We start from the raw sequence: 26322 nt of genomic DNA on the forward strand, positions 1-26322 counted from the left end.
ACTTTTTAAAATAAATGCTTAGGAAATGGTAGTTCTGAGTTTTGTTTCCATTAGCTGGTACTCAATTTAGCAGTGTACAAGGACTAGTTTAATTGACAAAAAAATATCGAAATTGTTAGACTGAACATTATGATTGGAGTTCGAGTTCCGGCTCTCTCACGTGTGTGAGTTTTATAATGACTTTGTTGTTTCAACTATATACCCAAAAGAAATACTCAATTTAGCATCTTTGCCAATGACAAAGTCATTATATCAACACACGTTAGGAAGCCGAAATGTAACTTCAACTATGAAGCACGGATTCCGACACGGACATCGCGACACGGACACGGACACCACGACACTGCTAATGAAAAAAATATAGGACACCGACACCGCTACATATTTGTAAAACATATAAATTGAGAATCAAAATATATACATGTAAATCTAATTTGAGCAAGTTATTTTTAAAAAAAATAATTAAACAATATATGATAGTATTTTACCTTTATTAATTCATTTATAATATTATTTGTTGAGAAAATATCTCGATTTGGTTTGTTTATTCTTAGCCCTATAATAAAGGGATTTAGTTTAGATTTAAATTTATTCACTTGGTTATAAATACCAAGGTAGTATCATACTATTTGATAATGTAAATAATGTAAATATTGTAATTAGGGTTATTGACATCATCTATATTCTAACATTTACGATTGAAAAAATTAAAAATATTATAATCAAAATGTAATGTCTTCAATCTCTCATCGATCAATATTGTTGTTTCTACACATCTTTAACTCTTGTAGATATGTCTGATATGTGCCTAAGAAGAGTATAAGCAAAGAAAAAATAATTATTTTTGGGACATTTGTCCGATACGTGTCATACGAGTGTCTTACAGATGTCGGACACCGATCAAAGGAGTGTCAAACTCAAGGAAAAATTGAATTTTTTTTCCGACATGTGTCGGACACCGCGACAAGCCTAATCATAGAGGTGTCGTGTCGGTGCTTCCTAGAACTTCAAACCTTTTACACGGAGAGTCACTTTGTATCCTATAACCAACATCCAGTTCTCCAAACTTGATTTAAGGATAATAACGGATTTTTGGAGGGCCCAGAAGCAACTTGCATGGGAGCCTAATTAAAGAGAAAGTTTCAAACAACTTTAGCTATGGCTTTGATCTTTAAACTTCAAAATTTTGAGTTAAAAACCTAAAAGATGGTCATTTGATTTTTTTGTAACATAAATATCAATAGATTATTTGTATACCCCGTGTATAATTATATATCAGGGAAAATATGATTGAAATTAAATTAGTACAAGTTTGTGAAATTCTTTCCAAGTTCAAATTGATTTTAGCTTTTAAAATTTCAACATCAAGCAATACCACATCATTGAAGTTTCAATCAAACAATAGTAGCAGAAATATTAGTATTACATCCTCCACTTTCTGCTACTATTTTTTATTTAATTTTTTTCAACTAGCTTAACCAAGGTTTAGGGTTCGATCTCTGACTTAGGCATGCAGCAACATTAAAATTTTTAGGGAGAATTTGCCGCTCATTTGAGTCCCACAAAATTCGGGGGATTAATCTCATCTGCAGTTACGCACAGATGATGTCCGGTTTAAAAAATAAAAAATAAACATTTTCAAACCTTATAATGGATTCTGTTGATCTTATTACTAAGTGACACATCACTATAGTGTTAGCATGAGGAATAATATATGCTTTCGAAAAAATAGGGAAATTTTACATTGTTGTAAGCAACTGCATTGCAAAAGCTAACAAAATCTTGTATAATTGTCTAGCTGCAATGTATGAAATTGTATCAGCTCGAGAATCTTGAGGAACATCAAAATTTAAAAAGCGTAAATAACTTAAGAATATAAAATTGTCTCAGAAAAAACAAGTTTCAATAGTTCTATAATTCAATACCTACGTGTAAAAGCCTTAAAATTTCATGTATAAATGGTGTTCCCATGATAAGTAGAGAACATTGTTCGTTTGTTACTTAAGTAAAGAAGGGTGTACTTTAATGCCAATTTAGGTGAGCTAATTTAATTTCTTAAAAAAAACAAAAAATGGTGTGAAGTCCTAAAATTTCATGTATATAGAGTGTTTGCATGTTAAGTTGAGAACACAGTTTGCATGGTAGGTAGAGAACTTTTTTTATTCTTATCAAATTTTACAATTTTACAACGTCCGCTATTTAACAGCGAAATAAATAAAAATGGGAATGCAAGGAAGCGCAAGAAGGACAAAAGCGCGGAAAAAAAAATCCACTTTTAAAAATACCAAGTCCCATCATCAACAAAATACAACAATTCTGTTCACTTCACAATCCACATGTAACAAATCAAAATTCAAAAAAGACAAATGAAAGTACTTTTACTTTCCTTTTCCATATCTCTTCCTACAATCATAGCAAAAGAAAGTGAGTTTTAGACTTTCCTTTCTCATACACTAACGTGTTAATTACACCTCCCCCATACACATCTCCATAGTTTCCTTTTCTAGCTAAGAATCTCATTCTCAAGATTTATATTTTCCTCTGCACCCATCATCACTATATATATATGGTCAAAGTTAAAAAATGCAGCACAATAAGCGGATCTAAGACAGTATCTTCCAATCAAAATGGCTTAGTTCCATTTCAAATATGAACTTCAATTTCAACTTATAGTTATATACATTATCTTACATTTTCATTTTGCATTTCAATAGGCACTTCAATTAATCTTCATCAACTTTAGTTTGGTTTGTGTTCAATTCGGTGTATGTTTAGTTTCAATTCTAAAGGCGCAGAATCAAACATACTTACACTATATCGCGCGAAGTATAGAAAACCACTTCACAACATTTAAGATGGTGCACCTTATATATATATACAATCCAAAGTTATTACAACATAAGCTATTATATCAAGATAAATAAATTTGAATTTGTTGAAACACAATTAGTCAAGGTTAGAAAAATGCATCATATTTGTTTAAATGGTTCACAAAAGACCAATTCTAAAAGGATAAATGTTTTGTCAAAAAAAAAAAAGGATAAATGTACCAAAGAAAATAATGATAAAAGAACAATTTTAAAGCATAGTCATACATCACATCATTTTTGTCAAAGTTAAAGGATAAAATTACAAGGATAAATGTAGCAATTAACACCTAATTAGAGCTAAAAATGAATGTAGCAAAATATTAAACATTATTACAAACTAAGCATGGATCGACCAACCAACCCTTCATTACTACTACTACGTACTACTACAAGCTACCATGGGTTGGGGTAGGAAGGTTGAAGGTACTTGGTCCGGCGGTGCTCTTACCAATGTACCAACTATAACCGAATGGATCTCGGATCTTCCACATAGGAATGCCGGGGTACATGGCAGCGATGTTTCCTTCAACGTGTTCTAGAACTGCGCCGGCGCGTATTGCCCTTTGTACCCCGGCCGCATTGTTCCCAAACTGAATTATTGCAATCATTCTGATGTCTCCTTCATCATCATTTATGGACCTAAAAGTAAACCAACTTTTAATAACCACTTAAAGAACTAAGACATCTATCTCTAAATATAAGCAATTATTATTGTAAAAAGAAAATTATTATATGTGTTTACCTAATATTAATTCTCAAGCCAATCTCAATAAATAAACTAAATAGAGAAAATAAACATGATACACACTTAAATAAAAAAAATAAAAAAAAAACTGACATGTGAGATGGGAGGGGCATGATCAAGTAGTGGAAGTCATAAATCTTTAGTTCTGCAGCTGCAAAGGTAGGTGGTGGAACCTCATCAGCAATGAACACATGCTTATAGAATGCAACAGCATCATTAATCTTTGAAGGTTCCACCAATAGACCCCTCTTGAGCATCAAAATTGGATTATCCATTCTATCAAAAAGTAGATTAAATAAATAAGTTAAGTACTAGTATAAATATATTCAATACACAAAAACACAAATAAATTATATCATGAGTTTAGTTTAGAAATATATATATATATTATTACCACACACACAAAGATGAAGAATTGTTGAATGTTGCTTTGAATTTTTTCTTTCAATTCCTTCTCTTCTTGTGAATGTGTGACTTAGCTCACACACACTGTATAAATATAAAGTACTAGGACAAAGACAAAGACAAAAACTTTTGTGCAAGGACACATGGCGCATAGATACAGGGCAACAATGTTGTTGTATCATGGGTGAGGGGGATTGCTTTTCTCTAACTTTGCGGGAAAGTTAAGTAACTTTCAGCAAATGTTGTTCACTTGATAAATCAAATACATCTCGTTTAGCCACGTGTCTTTTTCAAATACCATGTCATCCTTTGTTGTTCTTTTTAAATCGGTTCTTGACAAAACAGTTTTTAAAAGATTTTCTTTTTTTTTTCTTTTTTTTTTTTTTTTAAACCTTGGATGGATGTTATGCTCTGATACCAGAGTTTTCCTCAGAGGTAGCTGTATTTGCGGAAGGTAATCTTTCGAGGGTCTTTTGAATCCTTGAGAGATTTAAGTCTCTTTGGAGACATTTTTGAAAACTTCTAACGTCGTCTTCATCATATGTTTGGGTTTGTGATGCCCATTCTATAGTGCCTTCAAGGCGCTCTATATTATACTTAACCACATCATAGAATCCGTAGATATGTGTGGGGTCTCTTTCTAGAATCATTTTTAGAGTTTTTTGGTATTCTTCTAACTCTAATTCTAAAAGGTATGCCCAAGTTGCTCCAGGCATCTCTTAGATTTTTCTATCTAAATTTTGGACTTGTAAGGATAGTCCTTCTATTGAACTATGTAGCTTACTTAGCTCTTTTTGTTCTGAGATATAAAAATCTCTTTTAGGTGGTGTTATTCTAAGGCTTTTGCTTCTAAATAACGATTTGTCTTCTGTTTCCTCAAACAGATCTCTGTCAGCTTCTATCAAAGAACAACTATTCCTTGCTAGGCTTTTGAATATAGGTGACTTTAGAGTCACTATAGGTGCAAACAATTCGTCAATATGAATTGTGTCTTTTCCTTTGAATTCTATACTGTGATGTGAATTACTCAAAGCATAGTTAATTCTATAGTAAATGGTAAAGGGGTGATTACCTTTTTTCATAAAATTTTTGTTTTTCATTTTATAATGAAAAACTATAGATCTATCAAGATCCTTATCTTTTAGGGATAAACCAATTTGTAAATTTATATCAAATTTGATTTTACCATATTTTAGATTGCAATTTCCTTTTGCAATTGTTGCTTGATCTGTGTCTAGAATTCTAGAGTCTTTTAAAGCTATTTCTAGAGGTGAATTAATACCTTTCATAAAAGTACTTTTAATTAAAATTTGAATGGTCGATATATGAATATAACCGATTTTAGATCTTTCATTTTCTGAAAAAGTTTTAATTCTTTCTTTAAGTTGAGTTGTATCTATAGTAGATATAACTATATTTCCATGAGTAGAATCAATGGGAATTGCTTCTTCTCCTGTCATTATTCCAAATTTCAGAATATTTTTTCTTGAGAAAATATTTTTGAACATGCTATATTTTCTCTTGAAATTTTCTTCTGCAGTTAAAGATAATTCTGCACTTTCTATTTTATTATCACAGATAACATCTGTGTGATAGCTAGATGTTTCTTCGAAATATGATACTTCAGTCATATTGATCCTTGAAATATTTTAACATGTATTTGAACATTATTTAAACAGAACTTTGATATTCCATAGTATTGAAAGATGTTAAATAAATTTAACATAAACATGTTTATACCTGATTTGATATTCTTGAATTTGATTTTGAATTGATGACCTTCGTCTTTGTTATCAGTCCACTACGACCGTCTATGATTCTTTCGAATTTTTATTTGTGAACGCTCCAGAGTATTACCTCAACGTTCTGATAGCTCCAGAGTATTACCTCAACTATCAACACTAAAATTCTAAGATTTTAGGAGAAATGAAAAACTTCATTCAAACTTAATTTCATTCTGATTACAAACGAGCATCAAGGCTCTTATTTATAGCGGAGTAGGACTCACAAGTAGTTCATATGTCCCTATCCGTGACAGCTATTAAAGCAAAAGAAAAACGCACTAAGGAAAACGGACAAACAATAATTTACATAAAGTAGATGCCTTAGTGATAAGGCAGTTTTATCCGACCCACATTTGTCTGCCACTACATTGTGACGTGTTGTTTTCCACTGAGTATTTCTTTGTTGTTTTGTGCCGACGATTTTGGCGGACAGATTTCACACACGTGTCCTTTGTAACTTTGTGTAAAATTTCTACACAGTTCTTCTTTAATTACCATGGGTAATTTTGTGTAGTCTTCCTTTAGCTGGTCAACTCTTTCTTCAAGATTTTTAACAGCCTGTAAATCTTTCTCCTTGGCTGGCTTTCTGGAATCGCTGTAAACGACTGTTGATGGATCGTCGTAAACAACCCTGTAGTTTGTTTGCTGGGTTAACCTGGTAACCTTTTGTCTGAAGTGTTTCATCTGTGCAATGTAACTGGCTGGGTGCCATTCATTTTTTTCTTTCGACATAGTTGGATATGTCTTGTTCGATATCCCTATTTTGATGAGATATTGTGGTTTTATAGTTAAATCCAGAGTAATTTCATCGTACCATGGATATGTTGAATCAATTTGAAGGAATATTTCTTTTCCTTTGGCAAAGAGATTGTTGAATTTTTGTACTAGGTTTTGAAGTTCTTCTGGAAAGTATTTGAGTTCTCCAAAACTTCTTTGTTCTTTTTCTTCGAGATAGATTGTGCTGATCAATCCATTTTGAAAGAATGATAGACAAAGCTGATTGTCTATTCCTGGAAGTAGAACCGTTTTTGAACATCCATATTTGTTTGTTGGGTAGAAGCAGTCTGTAGAGAATTCTTCTATATAGTTATTTATCCATTTCCATCTAAGACTAAACTCTGTGAAGGTTGGGTCTGCTAAGTGGAATGTTTTTTGATGTTCTAGCTGGCGGATTTTATCAATTGACAGCTTCTTTTTTGACTCCATTGTTGAAGATCTTTGGATATCTTTTGCTGCTGTAATTTCCTTGTAAGGACCGTAAAGAGCTTGTTCTGCTTCTTTAATGGTTTTGTAGCCTTTGTGGCGTACATTTTTTCCGATGATGTGCTGTTTTGCTATTGCCCATTTTCTGTAGATCCCTTTCATTGGACCATCGAAAATGACATAAGCTTCGAACTTTCCTTTTTCATTGTCTACGGGATCGTTTGTTTGGATAGTTGTTGACAAACCATTTTTTCTTGCTTCATCTTCTTCTTCTACTTCATCAGCCCATGATTTCTTGCTGTCTGAAGATATTTCTGAAGATTCTTGTTCCTTTTTCCAATCACTTGGTGCTATTGCTTCAATTGGAATCTTCGAGCTTTCTGGAGCTGAATACTTTACATAGTAGTTGTATTTTCCAGAATCTTGTCCAAGCAAGTCCCAATTTTCTTTGGTGTTGCTGCTGCTTTTTTCTTCAGTTGGTTCACTGATGTTTGTATTTGCTGTATATTGTTGCAAATTTTGTAATGTTGTAATTATCTCCCCCCTCTCAGAAGAGAGTTTTGTAAGACGCTGTTGAGTAGCTTCAATCTGCTCGTCTTTTTGTTTCAGATTATGTTGCAAGATCTTTATTGCTTGCTCCATTCCCGTGTAAGAGTATCTGCAAAACTGTTGTTTTCAGATTTTATATACTGAATGTATGGTTGAAATTGTTGTAATTTCATCTGCCAACGAATTAATCGTCCGCTTTTATAATCTGCTTTTATATTATATCTCCAGAATCCTGTTAGATATTTTGAATCTGTTCGCAAAAGAAACCTAGAGGGTAGAAGTTCTACTCTCCATTTTTCTAATACTCGAACACATGCAAGTGTTTCTAACTCAGCTATCGGATATCTTGTTTCTGTATCAGAAAAAGTTCCCGATATGTATTTACAGAGTAATAACTCTTTTTCTTTTATATTAAATTTAGCAGAGTAATCTACCAAATTTTGTTTTTTATCTGTCTTTCTTTCTTTCGAAATTAGATCAGATTGTATATCTGAGGTTACGCTCAGATTTTCACCAAACTCATTAAGTTTTAGTGTTGCTTTTCCGTTAGGGAAAGCTCTCATACATCCTGCCCATGTATCCTTGGATGCATCAATTTCGACAACTAGAAAGTCATTATTTGTAGGATTGTAAAGCTTTGGTAGGACTTGAATTTTACTCTTAATTGTTTTCACAATCTTAGTATCTTCATCTGTCCATGACCAAGGAATTTTTTCAGAAATTTTCTTTTGTAAAATTTTTCTTTCTTTTGCCAAGTCTTTAAAAAATCCTTCATTGGCAATATAATTCAAACATCCTAAGAATCTTTGAATTTGTTTTCTATCCACTAATACATCAGGGAAAGCGGAAATCTTTTCCTGGGTATGTGGCGCTAAATTGAGTTCTCCATTATCTTTTATGATTACTCCGAGATACTCAATTTCAGTTTTACAAAGTTGTGATTTCTTTTTTGAAATAACAATTCCTTTTTCTTTAATTCTTAAAAGAACTATTTCAACAGCCTTGATATGTTGTTCTTTTGTTCCTTTTGTAAAAATAAGTATATCGTCAATATATGCAAGACATATATGGTCTAATCCTTGTAAAGAATTATCCATAAATCTTTGATATATTGAAGGTGCTTGTTTTAACCCAAAGGGTAAAACATTCCATTCAAAATGTTTTTGTGGCGGACATGAAAATGCCGTTAAAGGTTTTGTTTCATCAGAAAGTCTTAGCTGATAGTATCCTGATTTTGCATCAAGGGATGAAAAATAGTTACAACCTTTAATTTTTTCAAAAATAAAATCTTTTCTAGGTAATCCATAAGAATCTCCAATGGTTGCAAGATTGAGTTTCTTATAGTTAATTACCATTCTTCTTTTCCCTCTTTTTATCTCGTTATGATTCTCGACATAAAAAGCTGGAGCTGAATGTGGGCTTGAAGAAGGTCTTATTAATCCTTTTTCAAGTAAATCTTTACACTCAGTTTTGAATTCTTCAACATCCTTAATAGTATATGGAATTCTATTAGAAACGTTGACTTCTTCATTCGGGTTTTTAAGTCGAATTATTATTAATTCATGATTAGTATTTTTCTGATTATCTAATGGATCATCAGAACAAACTTCATCGAGTCTTTCTTCTAAAGTTGAAAAGAATTTATATTCTTCCCAAATAGAACTAAGTTTTTTCAAATTGCCAGAAATCATTTTTAAAATTTCATTTCTAGTAATTATTTTTGTAGTAATCATTTTCTTTTCGTCTGGATTTCCAAGATTTTTCCATCGAAGAGAAATTGTATTACTCCTTTGAATAAAGGGTTCATATAATTTTAGAAAATTGTTTCCAATGATTAGATCAAGACCTGAATCATGTAAATAAATTGTAGGGATAAAAAACTTATATCCTTCAATTTCTATAGATACATCCTTAAGGCTAAACCATATTTGATGTTTTGACTTGTCTGCAACAACTATTTCTTTTGGCTTTTCTAATCTATCCCAGTTCCTAGAGATCGATTTTCTTCCAAAACAAAGGGTTGCACCTGTATCTATATAGGCTAAAAGGTTTTTATTTTCTAGCACTATTTTTATAAATGTTGCACTTGGATTTCCTTTACCAAGTACTTTCTTCGACATCTAAGTCTATCTCTGAATCTGTTTCTGTGCAGTATTCATAAATTTCCTCATCAGATTCTACATCTGATTCTATAGGTTCATATCCTATTGCGTATATGGCTTGTAAGACATTTTTCTTAGGGTTATCTCTTTTAGGGCACTCATTGGCATAGTGTCCTTCTTCATGACATAACCAACATGTGCATGATTTCTTATTTTGCGGACATGTTTTTCTTCTAGGATAAGGTGGTTTTTTCCTAAAGAATTTCTTATCTCCTTTTCTAAATTTCTTAAAAGGGATTTTTCTGAACTTCTTTTTCTTATAAGACCTTATATTTCTTCTAGATTTCTTTTTAGGATTTCTAGAGTTACACCCATAGTTTCCTACTTTGTTTTGTAACTTATCACAGCAAAGTGATATTTTAGCTTCTCTTTTTACTAACTTTTCGCTACATTTATTTGTGAGCCACTGTTTTAAAACAGTTATTCTTCCTCCTAGAGTATTATCTACCTTTCCTTCTGATGATATTGAGGTAAAGTATAGTTTGACTTGAGTTGACACTCCTTCTGGAAGTTTATCATAGAGGAGATCTAACAATCCTCTTGATAGTCTTGTTTCATTGTCTATGTTATAATAATAACTCTGAAATTCACAAATAAAGTTATCAATGTAACACATATTGCAAATTTTTAAATTAGTTATTTTCCAAAGATTTTGATCGGAAAATGCTGCTTTTGATTGGACAGTATCCTTCCATCCTTTGAATTCCTTGACTAGTAAACTATATACCCAGTCTGTAACTAAGGATCCTATTAAAGGCATAGTTCCTATAACTTGTGGTGGTAAATTTGAAATGTATTTGAATGCATTTCCTCTAGTTTTATATTGTAGGTAGTTGAAAATATCAGCTGATCCTAAATTTCTTAGATCTTCATTCAGATGGATTAATACATTATTTGTATTGTACCAATCTCTAAGATCCTTTGCAGTGTCTAAACTACAATCTATGTCCAAAACACCTTGTCCTTGAAAAGGGTTTTGTGAAGGCTCATAGTAATGAGGTACTTTTTGGAATTTTTGTTTGGTAAATTCCTTTTCAAAATCTGCAGGTCTTTTGGTACCTGAAGTTTCTCCATGTTCTTCTATTTTTACGAAATGAGGATTCTCATTTTCGTTTTCACTAGCTTCTTCTGAGCTAAAATCATAAATGATCTGATTGTTATCTTCAGATTTGTTATCAGGGATCTCCTGGTTTTTTCCACTTATATCTAAAGAGACCATAAGTCTTTCTAGGTTTTCTAGTTGCCTATTAAGGGTTTCTTCTGTATCTTCCATTAAAAGTAAGTAGAAGGTGGTCTAATACTTAATTGTTTGGATTCAGAAGTTTTTTCTTTAGGTTGGGTTTGAATTTCTGGTTCCGGGATAACTATTGCTTTTCCCCTATCTTCCCCCCTCTTAAGAATTTGAGTTAACTCATCCTGAGTTAAATATCTTTTTTCTAAAAGTTCTAAAAGGTATTCTATCCTTTCTTGACTCTTTCTTTGTTCTTCTAGAATCATATCTACCCTTTGATACCATTCTAGCTTAACAGGTTGAATTTCTTCAACAAGTTTCTCTTGACAAAGGTTTTTTATTATGTAAGTTATCATACATGCTATGTTGTTGAGTTGTGGATTTCTTGTATGAAAAAGGTGAGGGTATTTATGACTTTCATCTTCTTCATAGCAGGTGAAACCTTCGTTACTAAAACTCCATGTGTCATGGGGTTTATCTTCTTTAAATTGTCTTTCTAAATAGGATGTTTGTTTTTCTACCCTACTCTGAAGGTCAGAAAAGTTATCCAGAATTTTCTGTAATCTAAGTGTTACACTATCTCCACTCATCTTGCCATAAATTTGAGGTTTTTCTGGAATAGTTTAACCATTTGTCTATATTCTTTAGACAGTTGTTCATCTATATTTTTATAGAAATTTTCTATATCTCTAAACCATTTAATCTGCATCTTGTAAAGATTAAGTTTGGCTAAGTTTGGAAAAAAGTTAATCGGGCTACGAATTAACTTTCTATTTGGACTTATTATCCAATTCATATCCTTTATCTTTTAAGCCAGTTGCTAAAAAATACTGATTTAATAGGTGCTAATTTCTGTTGTACTGAAGCCTTGGCCTTGGATTAATCTAATGGTAAAAAATGGTTGAAAGTCATGTGACTTTGGCACTCTAAAGTTAGAGAATATCTTTCCTGGGTGAGGGTAATGGTCAAATAATAAGACAGTTATTTGATTTTTTGTCCTAAAATTTTTTAAGTTGTATTTGTCCTCTTTTCATTTTCTCTTTAATTATGAATGAATGCAAATGTGAGAAGGCTAGTGATGGGTCACATACTCCCTAATTAAAGTATCCTGATTCCTTTGCACTATTGTTTTATTTTTTGTATTTGTTGTAAGTACATTTTGAATTTTTTATTTGATATTTTCTAATATGAACGTGTTAAAAAGAAGTCTTAAATCGGTTGTAAGATGATCTGAATATGTGTTATAAGTGAGGGCACTACTCACCTTACATGCCAGTTTTGTAAGGATGAGTTAGATCCAATACTCAATTCTAATATGATATCCGGCCTCCTTTACGTTCCGCTAAGCCGCTTACTATCAATTTCTGATCGGATCATCTACCATTTATATTCGCGTCCCAAGTCCAATTCTAAGAGAAAGTAACATGATCCAAAAAAATTTGATTGTGCACTCACTTTAGCCGTAAATTGAATCAAGTGGAGTTTAATCTATGCTACACTTAAGTAACACAGTACACTTTAGAACTTAAACAAAATAAAAGTGTCATTGTGTTTTTGTCATTGTCACATTGATTTTTGTTGGAATAATTGCTCTTTGAAAAATAATTTGGGACTGAGAAAATATGAGAGAAAGAAAAGAATTGAGAATGTGCAAATGATAAAGAAATCAAAAAATTTATTTCATCACTAGTAAACGATTTCACTCTTGACCAATGTATTTATACAAACTTTACAAAGCTAACTTCTAATGACTTGAAAAAGGGGAAACCGATTTCAACAACTAACTAACTACTTAATAGTTTACTTGTTGCACAAGTAAACTATTCATACATCAACTAATTGAAAATATAACACCTAACAAATAGGAAGGTTTTGAGCTTCCTTTGGGAGAGCTATGCGCCGTAAAAATTATAGTTTTCTCGTAGCAACTTTTACTTCGGCGTCATCCGACAAAAGCAAATCTTGTTAAAAGGAGGATTTTGGAAGAAGAACATCATATTTTTATCATTTGTAACTTTGCGTTAAAAATTTGGTATAGCATTTGTTGTTGGGTTTGATTGGCAAATGTGATGCCAAATGATGAACCCTTGATTTCGGTTCAATTGAACAAAATACGATAGTATTTGACTTTTATTTATCATCTCTTATTGAAAAAGTTAAAAATATTTTAATTAAAATGTAATATATTTAATCCTTCATTGATCAACAATATTGTTATGTCTAGAAAAAAAAGCATTGTTGTTTTGGCACATCCTTTACCGTTGTAGATATATCAAATATATGTATAAGGTGAGTAGAAACAAAAAAAAAAAAAAAAAAATTTTGACACTTGCCTGCACGTGATGTACAAGTGTTTTACAGGTGTCTGACACCAATCTAGTAAAAGAAAAAAAAATTATTTTTTGGGACACATCTCTGAATAGTCTAAAACATATCGTACAAGTGTCCTATGAGTATCTGGCACTGCGACACGCCTAATAAAAAATATTTCTATGCTTCATAGACCATTAATCCAATCAAATTCATGCTCTCTCTCACCAAACATCTTCAATCTCTCACCAAACAATTTGTCAACTTTAAACGAGGCAAACTCGAACTGAAAAAAGTTTATATTAAACTCAAGCCAAATTAACTCGTAGAGTCGAGTCGAATTTAAAGAGGTTTGCCTCACCCATTTCCTAACCTATCTTCTACAAATATAATGTTTTTCTTTTGAAATTGAAACTTGTCGAAAACATTTGTTTTCTTTTTGTTTGTTAAGTAGCCTATGACTAAAGTCTCACACATTTAAATGTGGAGAATTATGGAATCCGGAGAGTAAATTATCAAATACCCACTGAAATTATAAATTCGTCAAATATCCTCATGAAATTTGGAAATAGGTAAATATCCTTTGAAATTATAAAAAATCAATCAAATTGCCCCTGACACTACCGGTCAGAGACCATGTCAGAGGATAATTTGATTGACGTGTTATAATTTCAAGGTATTTACTTATTTCCAAATTTCGGAAATATTTAACGAATTTTGAAATTTCAGAAAATATTTAACAGTTTACTCGAAATCCGGGGTACAAACCCGGCCACTTGAATAATGTGCTTGTAGCTACAGTGTGACGACATTTGTTTTCTTCTTAAACCCTAAACCTCATCATCAACATTTTTTTTTTTGTTGAAACACTGATCCAATTCCATTTCCAATCTAATTCCATGCTCTCTCTCACCAAACGCATTCACTCTCTCACACTCACACCCTTCCTTTCTCGCACCTCCCACAACCTCCGCTCCCCTCGTCCCGACGCCGGCTCCCAATCCAGACGCCGCCACAAATCTCCGCCTCTTCCGCTCAAAAAAGCGGAGGAAAGATCAGAATGGTGGATCGTTGACGGCGAAATGCACGAAATAGGCGATCACGTGCCTCCACGTGAGAGGTTCATCATTCCCCGAGAGAATATTCCTAACAAACGCCGTAAACAGCTGAGAGAACAGTTCATGCGCAGAACTCGCCTTGTTCTTAAGGAATCTGTTAGTCCCTATTCTCTAATCTTCGATTTTTCATTTGTTTTAATGTGTTAATTAATTTTCATTTTCATTTTCTGTGTTATTTGATTCATGAGAATTTGAGAAAATGAATATAATTAGTTACTGAAACACATAGCTTTTGATTGAATGTATATTTTGTATCTCAAATTAGTTGAAACTGAAATACAAATTTAGGTTTAACTTGATAGTCGTAATGTATTTCAGAACTTAGGGCCTGTTTGGATTAGCTTATTTTTGAGCTTATGTAAACAGCTTATGCAATATAAATTAGGTTTTATGCTATTTTATAAGTTCACACTAGTGAAAATTGTAATTTTATAAGCTATTTTATCATAAACTACCTTGACAAACTTATAATAATACCTAAAAATTGTATAAGCTGTTTGCATAAGCTCAAAAATAAACTAATTCAAACGGGCCCTTAGGCTTGTTTGGATTGGCTTATTTGAGCTTATTTATTGACATAAGCACTTGTGAGATTTCTTGGAAGAGCTTATGAAAGTAACTTTTTTTTTAAACAAACTTATGAAAGTAACTTATGGCATGATCATAACTCATAACTTGTTTTCAGCTTATTTTCATAAGCTCTCTGTGATAGCTTATGAAAACAGTTTGACTTTATTTTAACTTATGTTATAAAACATGTGTATACGTAAGCACTTATATGATAAAAGCTTAATTAAGTTGTTTATTCAAATACGGCCTTATTTAATTTAGCATGATTGTAATGATCTATAGTAGTATGAAGTGTGAACTGAAGATAGTGTATCTTTTTAAGGACTAATTTGGTATATTACTTTGTTTGTGCTTTTTGAGTAGTATTGTTTAATCTATTCTGTATTTCTTCCCCTTTTGTTCGAGTGTGCTGACTTAAGTATTTTTGCTTTGGTTTATATTTATTTATTTGCTGTTGGTTTCAGATTATCTTAATAACTAGATCAAGGAATTATAGGGTAAAGACACAGATTGATATGATAATGTGTCATTGTCTTTGTCTGCTTTGTTTCAACTTTTCATGATTACGTGATAATTTTCTTTCGTAATGTGATGGGCCTGTTCATACTTATGGCATATTGACTTGTCTGTGTTGGAGAAAAGATGTTGTCAATTAGTATTTAGTTTTTTTTTTACACGTGTTAAATTTGAATCTTTATTATTGTCCTAAGATGTGCATATTTTATTGAAAGGAACACGACCCTTGGTGTAAAAGATATATGGAACTATACAATGAACTTCGAGAAAATTGGGAGAGACTTTATTGGGATGAAGGCTACTCTAATAAGCTTGCTCGGGATCATGCGAACTATGAGTCTGCTGAAGATGATGATGAAGATTTTTCACCTTACAGGTTTGCCTCCATCATTTTTCTCCTTTCCTGCTTAGTTCATAATTGCTTTCTTCTTGGAAGATTATAATGGCTGTTAATCTCACGTGCACGAGCTTGACTACTGATGCAATTGACTGAGTCGCAATTAGTCTTTGAATATTTTGAGGAGCCTTTTTTGTTATCTATAATTCTATATACTCCCTTGGTGCTGAATTTTCTGTTCGAAATTTTTGCACATATACCTTTTGATTTAACAGCATTACATTGTTTTTCTTGGTCAATCAGATTAATGGTTTAAATTTCTTCAGTCATTAAGTGATGGGGGTCATTGATATGGTGTCTAATCTTGGTATTTTATGGCATTTCAGGAATAGAAGACCCCCAATGGAGTATAACAAGGTACAGCTGAATAATTGGAATAACTTGATAATGACTAGTACAGCAGTTTGCTAAGGATATTATTGTTTGATAAGTGGGTTGTGCAGAATAAATTGTAATACGAAATTATGCTTACTGTTGGATTTTTAATTTAAGAAGCTGTATCATCTTTGAGAGGCGATGGATGAGAAAGGAATGATATTCAGTGTATTTTATTATTGTTACTAGTTGACATCTGGGTCCATTTTGGATCTGATTGTATTAGTTAGTTTTATAGTTTTAATCCTTTAAGATCGTAAATCTTCTTTACTATATTTTTCTGTTTTGTATCATCTCTCTGATGATTCTTTTGTAATGCAGGACCTGAATTTTGTTAGAGACAGGAAATCTGATAAATTTGATACTTGGGAGAAAGTTAACCTCATTCGTGATAAATTTGAGTATGACAGAGAGAGAAGAATGAGGGAGAAAGGTTAGTTAAGATTCTAGCTTTTTATGCTCATTCTCATACAGCATCACAAATTTTATAATCCCTGCATTCAATCTTTTTAAATGGACATTTTTATTGAATTTTTTAAAATGGCGAACGTACATCATTGCTAAAACAGTGGTACTGTTGTTGGTCTCATGACGGTGCTGAGCTGATACATTTTTTTTCCTGGGTTTTTTATGTTAGACATGCAGACTACCTAACTAGTTGGTGAGCTGAGTATACTATAGTGTGTTGAATTCAATACAAGCATAAATTCTGGTAAATGAACTGCAAATCAAGTTAGCCTAGTTGAATGAATATATTAGAAATATCTCAAACCTATTGGCTTCTTTTAATCGGAATGTAGATACCTTAAGGCCTTTGGTTAATGGTTGATTTGTGTTTAGTCTACCTGTAGTGTTGAGAGAAGCTTGACAATTTGATAATAGTCTTTGTAAATATGTTGAAATCTGTCTTACCTACTATTCAAATTTTCAATCTCACTTTGGAGGCCAAAAGAAATTTGCCATGAATTTGTTTTTCTGAAAGTAATCTGGTCATTTTCTTCGACTATGTACTGAAGGAGCAATTTAAGTCTACTACAATAGCTATTGCAGTTTTTTGTCATGTTATTGCATGCTATCAATGTTAAAACATATTGAGCCTTTTAATCACGCAAATCCTACCTAGAAAACTAATGGTATTTTTGGATTGGCGGTATAGAGTAGAATGGATGGAATGATATGGAACTAGATAACCTATACTTTTTAAACCTAACTAACCTATTCTATTCCTTAAAAAAACACTTAACTTATTCTATTGCAGTCCACCTTATACCACCAATCCAAACACATTGTCTTAAAAATTTATTAGAGGCTGTTTGTAATCAATGAAGAGTTTTTTTTTTCTTTTTCGTATCACTTATTTTATGTTGCAAGAAATGACTGTGGTTCAAGAACTTCTATAAGTAAACGATGAACTATCTCTTGTTATCATTTACAATTTTGTTTTGATGGGTTCAATTCTAACAATATTTTGTCCTTTTTCTATATAAAAAGGGTTCATTTTTCATCAATCTTCATTTATTTAATGGCAGCATTTGCTCCTATGCATGGAGTATCTGCGGCTGACTCTCATGATTCGGAAGGCTGGAACCAACCACTAAATACGGATCGATATTTTAGCCGAACCGAAAGGTATCATCAAGAGGAGAATAAATGAAATGGGCCTGCTATTTCGCAAAGAGGTGAAATAATTTCCATTCTCACTTAACATTTATGTTCAACTCGATACTATTTTGCTTCAATATGACAGCAGTTTCTAAATGGTTTAGTTCTCTTTCAGTAAGGATGGTGAAATTGTTTTGTAACAGAAATTCGATAATGTTTTATAGCACCGACCTTTGCTCTCCCCAAATGGTAGATTATTGTGACTTGTGAGAATGTAAATAAAATTGGAAGTAACATGATACTTATAAGATATTGTAACTAATAAACTCATTTAATGTGTAGAATGTAGATATCTTTTTTGCTTCCTTTATGTTGGGCTAACCAATAGAAATATAAGCACATGCTCATGAATACAGCATGTTTTTTTAAAGTCAGTTGAATTTGTTATTTACTTTTTCTGGTTTAGACAAACATCCTTCACTTGGAAAACCATGAACATGAAGACTAATGCTCCATTTGATATGAAGCTTATTTTTTTGGTGATATTGAAAAATTATATAAAATGAAATAGCGTTTTTATTTATTTGTTTATTTTGGTCAAGTAGTATAGTGACTAAAAATTCCACCTCCCCCTAGTACTTATATACGTATATTGGAAACTTAATAAAAATGTAAGAAAATCTTTGGACTAAGTACTAATGTAACTTACAAGTCAATTAAGCCACATTCTGGCTGGGGTTGTCAGTCACTCTCTTCTTAGTTATTCTTTTATGTTTTGTACTTTTGTGTATGTCTAGCTATAAGACTAGAAGCCAATACCTTCATTCCTTTTTTGTTAGTAGTAGTATATCATTATACACAAGTTTAGAGTTTGAAAACATATGGAGCTTTTATCATTAAAAAAACATGGCTAGCTTCTCCTTTCTAAGGCTAGCTTACAACCGAAAAAGTGTGAAATTCTGCATCCTTAAATACATTGTTGACCTCATAGTCATAGCGACCCACAATAATAATAATAGGAAATGTAGCCTTTTCAAAGTAAAGCTACTACTTGCCAAAAATAAAAGGTAAGCTACTTAGAGAAAAATAAGACATTTATTCCTGTTAATAAAAATTACTAATGGAAACTGGATTGGGCAACAAGACCCAAAGCTGTGACGGGCAAGGCGGAAGGCCCAACACCCTCAAGATGTTGATCCACGTGGCTGGCTCCACCAACCATAATAGATAAGAATAGACTAAGTGACGCCTAAGGGGATAGGTCCCGAATAATAGCACACGAGGGCCACTTTGAGGGCGAAGAGCTAAGTGTTCTACGCCCACTATGAGGTATTTTTTGCACTAATTGTTAGGGCTAGTGCCATTAGGTCATCTATCACTTGACATATTCACTATTATTACGGTGTCAAATATTAAACGGTGTTTGCAAGAACAAAAACACATTGACAACTCAACAGACACCATGTGTGTTCAAGAAAAAAAAAGTTTAGTTTTGCGAATTTAAATATGTCCGTGACACGGAACCCTAGCATAAGATAAGGGAGTTAAAAAATTAAAATACAGTAGTACTACTTTTGTAGAGCTAGTCCAGCTTTTTACCTCAAAAAATTGGATAGATTGATGGTCGTTGGGGAATATTGTTTAGGTGAGAGGTACACAGAGTTGAGTTACTACTACGTACGTGAAGGCAGAGCAAAGAACAGAGAGAGATGTAGACAGAGTCACATGGGTGAGTGAGTTTCGTTGAATTGGCACAAAGCACTATGAAGAAGTCTATGGTTACGCGTGTGACTTGTGATGTAAATAAAGTTAAACTCATCTCACGAGCAAATTGGCAAATATGGGCATCGAGTTTAGGGTTCCCCAAGAAAGAAGCAACAAACTTTGGCACTTTTCTCATTTTTGCATTGGTATACACGTTTTTGTTTCTTCGTCTCAGCGACATATTAGGCCAAAGTGAACTGCTACATTACACAGATTACTGACCCTGATGACCCCTCCTCTCTCTTCTCAACAAAAACAACAAAAGTAATCACTTGACTCAACCAGAGTACTAGTATTATATTATTGTTTATTGTTTAGTATTAGTACTGCTGAAAAACAAAAGTCATCAATGAGTAGAAGTACTCAATAATACAGCCTCGTCTTGTTACTGTTATCGTACGTACCAAGAAGAAAAACTAATTTCATGATAATTAAGAAAGAAATTTTTTGACAAAAGATAATTAAGATTTTTTTTTTTAATTTCATATACTACTTGATATTTAATGAAAAAATTCAACCAACTATCTCCAAAAGTACATGTGTTTCGTCCCACCCACAATTGCACCACACCACGTTTCGAAGTTTTATTTGTTTTGAACTGTGTGTGATCTTTCACGTTTTTGTTCTTTGTAAAAGGCACCTCGGTGAATTAAGGCGTGTGAGTGTTGTATATAAATTACTTTTAACCTCGATTTTCAAGCGATGTGAGACTTTTGGATGTACCAGAACAGTTGCTCTTCAGTCGAGGTTAAGGGGCTAGAGGGCATGTGTCGTCTCCCCCTCCTTCTAGGGTTAATGTTCTGTCCATCTTCAAGTCCACCACACCATGTTCCAAAGTATTGTCCGCTTTGAGTTGTGTGTGATCCCTCATAGTTTTGTCCTTTATAGAAGGCGTCTCTGTGGATTAAGGTGTGTGGATGGATTTGGGTTCAGTGCAGTCAGAAATTTAGTGATTGCAGTGCAGTCGGCCACGTCCAGTCCGTCTGATCAAGATCAGACAGTCCAAAGTTTAAGATCAGATTTTATAATTAAAATCTGATCTTAAAATATGAGTCGTCTGATCTAGATCGGACGGTCCAGATTTACTGACTGCGTGCAGTCAACTGCACAGAATCCAAATCTGTGTGTGGATGTTGTATATAAATTACATTTAGCCTCGATTTTCAAGCGATGTGAAACTTTTAGGTGCACCGGAACAACATGTTTTTAGTAAAACAAATGACTGAGAAATGAAGTGGTAAAATACTCTCCGCTTAATTTTTGCTTGGTTGATATTCCTATAAATGAGAGTATATTAGCCGGGAATGGATTCTCTGTAGTGACACGACATTATTGACCTATGAAATTACAACCGTTCAAAAAAACAGAGAGATTAAAAAAGTTGAAGAGAGAGATATGTTTTATTGGTTTAGATCAAAACATGAGAGTGTGCGGTAGAATTTCCACTAGAGAGAATTCATTCCCATATAGACAAATGAGTAATGATAACTTGTGTACCATAAAACAAAAACGGAACTTTTGTACTCAAAATAGTATTTTTATGTTTTAAAAAAGTTGATTATAAAAGTTTCAAAACAATTTTAGTACATTTGATTTCCTAACTAGTGTCTCAAGCCTTAGGACCATTAGTTAACATTTTCTCAAAAAAAAATTAGTGTTCCAATTCATTTGGGTTAGCAACACATTACTCCCAACAATTGTCTCGTATGGTTGACTTTGAAATTCAAATAAATTTCACTAAATATATGCAAGTGACACTTAAATTCGATTAAATCTACATAAATTTAGCTAATAAGAGAGTCTATCTTTTATAAAATAAATAAATAAGAGAGTCTATCTTATAAAGAGTGTGTTAGACTTAGACAATACTCTTTAATGTTTAATATAAAAACAAATTTACTTTTTAAATGTATAGAAAAAGTGTATATTTTGTTAAAAATAAAATTTTAAAATCTTGTACATTCTACCCAAATATTTCATATCAATTTAAGGGTTCATTTGAATTGATTTACTTTTGAGCTTATGTGAGAAAAAAATTAAATAGTTAAGATTAACTATTCTTAAAAGTGTAAAAATAGTCATTTGGATAATAATAAAAAAAAGACCCTTTAAATAAAGATGAATGAATTAGTACATTAATATTAATTGCAAAATATGGAAAATTTGAACATTCTCCGCACCCCTATCTATGTAAATTTAACAGTACACACTCTCCTTTCCTTTTCACCCTACTTACTCTCTCATACTCCTTACCTCTTTGTTCCTCTGTCTCTTACTCTGTTACTTCTTTCTTCTCTTTTTACCATTCCTTATTTCACTTTTCATTATCTCCACCATAACCTTTCATTTTCAACCCTTTTACCCTCTCTCTCTCTTTCCACCTCACATAAACACACGCTCACATTCTTTCCCCTCTTTATATTATTGCTTCCAACCACCTTAAACACACACACACTCCAAACTCAAAAAACAGAGCAAAACAGAGCAAATCACTCTACACCTGTTTCACCAATACAATGGATCAAGTGAGTCTTTAATTCATTTGTTACACATACTTGTTTTACCTTAAGTTGAAAGTTCATGTTTTTTATGATGTTTGTTTATGAAAACTAAATTGTTGTTATGGGGGATGTAATATAGGAATATCACTTCAAGAGGAACCATGTTCCAGCATTTGGAAGCTGGGATTGGAATGATAATCTACCATTCACACAGTGCTTTGAATCAGCAAGACAAGGTGGTTTTTTACACTATACTTACTCAGAGACTAATCAAGATCAAGATCTTTATGTTACTGGTGATTTGTATGATAATCATGTTGTTACTCCTGCAATGATTGTTGTTCCTCGTAGAAGGGTATGTTACCTTAACTCTTCTCTTGTTTTTCTTTGTTTTTTTTGTTTCTTATTTTCTAAAGATAATGTTTATTTATTTTCTAAAAATAGAAAAGAAAAACTAAATTTTTGCTATATTGACATAGTGAGAGAATCTATAGAGTATATACATAGCAAATTAGAAGCATATATTACATAATAAAAAAAATTAAGATATACTACTATTTTAATTTTTTAAAATATTATTTGAATTTTATGATTACATTATATAGACGTTCTTATCGCAATAAATGTTCCTATGGAAGTTACATAATTACATAAACTAAAATGAAGTAGACATATTCTGCTCTAAATTAAATTCCCCTACTGAAAATAGTGGCTAGTAAATTTTGTACGGTAACATTTGAGTCTTATTAATTATTAATTTTTTAACAAATACTTTAGTGAGTCTAAATATACTTTTTAAGGTGAATAAATAAATAAAAAAAATAAATTTTAATTTATGTATATCTAATGTGATGTCTCTGCCGATTGATTTAGAGAGACTAGTCTTACTAATTTTTTCTACTCCATAATTAGAGTTTAATCACAATTTAAGGGTTATTTTAGTTTCAATTTTATGTGCATTATACTAGGGGTGTAAAAAAAAGAGAGACTTTGCTTTTGTTATTGAAATAGTAGTAGTATAGTGAATTTGTCTATGGTAGGTCACATGACTTTATAATTGGGTCTCTTATTGAATTGACATTAATGATTCACGCTATAGCATGACAAATTATTAAAGCAAGAGCTTTCTGACAACAACAGCAAATTGTCTTTGATGTTATTTTTAGCTTAATTATTTAAGTTAATTTTATAACTTTGATTAATAATGGATCTATCTTTAGCTTTATTATCTATGTTAATGGGTCACCCAAAATAGAGACAATGGGATCCATTGGTATCATCATAACAAGATATAAAGTAATACAAAAATTCAATTCACAATTAATGACACATACATTATGCTATATATGTAAGCATCCACCATGTTTGGATATAAATCCGGATTCTCTCGTGTCATTTCTCTTATATTTTGTGTCTTGCGCTGATCTGAACCATCATCGATTATCCTAGTAGTGTTGATCGTTAACAATTAATGTAAACCAAAAGTTGAGATCGCCTAGGACCATTCAGTGTTGGAGAAGATCCAAATCCGTATAGATATTAATTAGGCCTATGTACTAGTATTTTTTTTTAGGGTTTTAGACTTTTTGTAAAGCACCTATAGAATTAATTATTAATTTGTTGCTAACATTGTAGGAAAAGGTACGTTCCCAACATGAAAAGGATATGAAAAAGCAAAATTGGGTAAAGGAACCACCAAGCCCAACTCCAATGTCAAGACCAACACCAAAGCCTGTTGATGAAGACTTATACAAAATTTCACCAGACCTTCTTTATATCAAAACTAGGAAGGTATAGCCCCACAAAACCCTACCCTTTAGCCTTTTTCTCCACTAAAAATTATATTTTTCATTCAACCTTTTTTTTAGTGAATTTTTTTCTTTTATTGTGAATAGAGATTTTTTTTCATTAAAGCAAAGTAATAAAGCTAAATTTTTATTTAACTTTAATACTTTGCTTTCATAAATGTATATTAGTGTATATGCATATTCAATTCAATGATTCATACTTTTGCTCTTTTGTTCTTTAGCAAAAGTTTTGTTTTATGAAATTTCCTTTTCTAATTTGACTTTTTTGTTGCCTTCATTTATACTCAATGCAGAAGAGAGGGATGTGTTTCTTTTCAAGTTGCTTTTGTATTGCATGAGACATGAAAAGTTGAGTGGCCAATGTATATACAAGTGATTAAATGGAGAGATTATTATTAATTATTAATTAGTAGATAGATACTCTCTTGGATGATATTTTATTTGAAAGCACAATATTTAAAGGACCAAGAAGATTATCATATTTAAATAGACACATGATTATTGTGCTAAGGTCTTGGTTTTTATTTTATTTTTTTCTTTTTAACTTAAACGGTTTGTTTGTAATTTAAATTTTAGTCTTTGATGTACTTTGGAATGTATCATTGCTTGGACTTAAACTTTGTTTGTAAAAGCTCTGTTACCAGAAATTAAAGGGAAAAAAAAAGGGTTAAAAGGTAGTAATTCTGTTCATGTCAGGTAACATTCTTTTCACTTTTGTGGATGTTGTTCTTTTGTCTTTAATTTAATTTTATACTATTTATTAGTCTTTTTATGCAAGTAATTGGAGGATATAAATGGATAAAGTTCATGTGCATAAATTTTTTTGATTAAAAGATGTAGAAAATAAATATTATATAAGTTGCTTTGCAATATTAAGAACTTATCATCACTAATCATCTAACATTATCTGACTCCTATAATTGGTGGAAGTAACAAAGAGCTAAAAAATTTATCTCAAAAAATTTTAATAAAATCAAAGGCGAATTTATCAATAATGAATTAATTTAAATGGTAAGAGTTTTGGACTTGTTAGGTAGATAGCCATGAAAAATTATATTGAAAAAGGAGAACTCATTTTATGTATTTCAAAGCTTCTTCGATTGAGATTAGTCATGTCTAAAAAGTCGTCAAAATTTTATACCTATAATATGATAATAGAAAATCAAAAATCAAAAACAAATTTTGTGTTTCCTCTGTTAATTTGTTTTCCCTATATTTAATTATTTTCTAGTAGTACAGGACAATCACAAATGAACATATAATAACAACAACACAAGGGAAATGGAATGCAAAATTAGAAAAATTAAAAATTAAGAATGTACAGAGTGATAGGCCCAATAGCTGATATGTGTGGGTTCTCTTTGGCCCAAAGCACCAGGCAGAGAATTTACTGAAAAACCACCTCACATTGTTACAACCTTTTGAATTAGAGCTTTATGAGTTATCTTGAGCCAAAAATATTGTAATTCTCAACCATTAATCCTAGCTGGAACAATACTATTGAATTTAGGTTCACAATAGCGACGACAAATTGGTGGAATATGTTCTTCGAACGGTAGTGTTTGGCCAAATTTCATGTCTTCGACTCCCCGACAATGGAGGTTGTACCTGGAAACACGCTCTGATACTTAAGTTAATATGTGGGTGAAGTGAAGCTAGCAAATGAAACATACCTTAAAAGATACCAAAATAACTATTTTTAACTTCCAACAAATATCACTCTTTAAGTGCTAAGCTCGTTAATTTGGTCATCATTAGTCCTAATCACAATTATACAAAATACTACTAGTCAAATGAAATACAAAAAAATCAACATGCATCTGAAAGCTGTAGAATTGAAGTACTTCCTCTGTTTGTTCTGTTACTATAATTTAGTTGTTTACTTTGACTTTGAATTACAAAAAAATCTTTGATTACACAAAAAAATGAATGAATTACACATCAAACGCCAAATGAAATACAAAAAAATCATTCATGCATATGACCGGATGGTGGTCGCACTTAGCGTTTAACTGAAAATAACAACACAATATTCTTTGAATATATTGAAGATGTTGATTGAAAAAGAAAAGAGGATGAGTTACATATAAAATTTCAATCCCTTTATTCCGTTTTATAGTGATATGAATATGAATGTAGCTAGGTTAAATGCCAAAATTGTGGTAACAAAGTTAAAGCACGTGTATGAGTTACATGGAAATGGAAAAAGGGTGATAATTCAAAGACAAAGGTTGTTGAGTAGCATATATACTATCTTTGATTATATTGTTAATATATATGGCGTTTGATGTGTAATTCATTCATTTGAGTCTATGTTTGGTTACGCGGTTAGAACAGTCCAACGCGCTTCTACCTCTTTAAAACGTGATTTTGACGTGTTTGGTTCTCCATCGACACGCTGCCGCGGTCGTA

General features: G+C 31.9%; 4 protein-coding genes across 4 annotated transcripts; 2 read left to right on the forward strand and 2 right to left on the reverse strand.

Annotated features, from left to right (window-relative positions):
* Positions 1–3083: 3083 nt before the first annotated feature.
* Positions 3084–4069, reverse strand: LOC123883203. The gene is made up of 3 exons (XM_045931944.1): positions 4010–4069; positions 3709–3891; positions 3084–3509 (listed from the first exon to the last, which is right to left on the reverse strand). The coding sequence occupies exons 2-3, from the start codon at positions 3888–3890 to the stop codon at positions 3257–3259; spliced, it is 435 nt and encodes a 144-aa protein (XP_045787900.1). The 5' UTR covers position 3891; positions 4010–4069; the 3' UTR covers positions 3084–3256.
* A 670-nt stretch (positions 4070–4739) lies between these two features.
* Positions 4740–5799, reverse strand: LOC123883204. The gene has a single exon (XM_045931945.1). It carries the CDS (start codon positions 5649–5651, stop codon positions 4740–4742), a length of 912 nt encoding a protein of 303 aa, XP_045787901.1. The 5' UTR covers positions 5652–5799.
* An 8251-nt stretch (positions 5800–14050) lies between these two features.
* Positions 14051–18205, forward strand: LOC123883205. The gene is made up of 5 exons (XM_045931946.1): positions 14051–14473; positions 15679–15839; positions 16187–16217; positions 16557–16668; positions 17765–18205. The coding sequence occupies exons 1-5, from the start codon at positions 14159–14161 to the stop codon at positions 17887–17889; spliced, it is 744 nt and encodes a 247-aa protein (XP_045787902.1). The 5' UTR covers positions 14051–14158; the 3' UTR covers positions 17890–18205.
* A 3718-nt stretch (positions 18206–21923) lies between these two features.
* On the forward strand, positions 21924–24591 carry LOC123883206. Its single transcript, XM_045931947.1, has 4 exons — positions 21924–22126; positions 22242–22457; positions 23738–23893; positions 24204–24591. The coding sequence occupies exons 1-4, from the start codon at positions 22118–22120 to the stop codon at positions 24246–24248; spliced, it is 426 nt and encodes a 141-aa protein (XP_045787903.1). The 5' UTR covers positions 21924–22117; the 3' UTR covers positions 24249–24591.
* The last annotated feature ends 1731 nt before the right edge of the window (positions 24592–26322 follow it).

The sequence above is a fragment of the Trifolium pratense genome, linkage group LG5 (assembly GCF_020283565.1).
Source record: "Trifolium pratense cultivar HEN17-A07 linkage group LG5, ARS_RC_1.1, whole genome shotgun sequence".
Classification (NCBI taxonomy): Eukaryota; Viridiplantae; Streptophyta; class Magnoliopsida; order Fabales; family Fabaceae; genus Trifolium; species Trifolium pratense.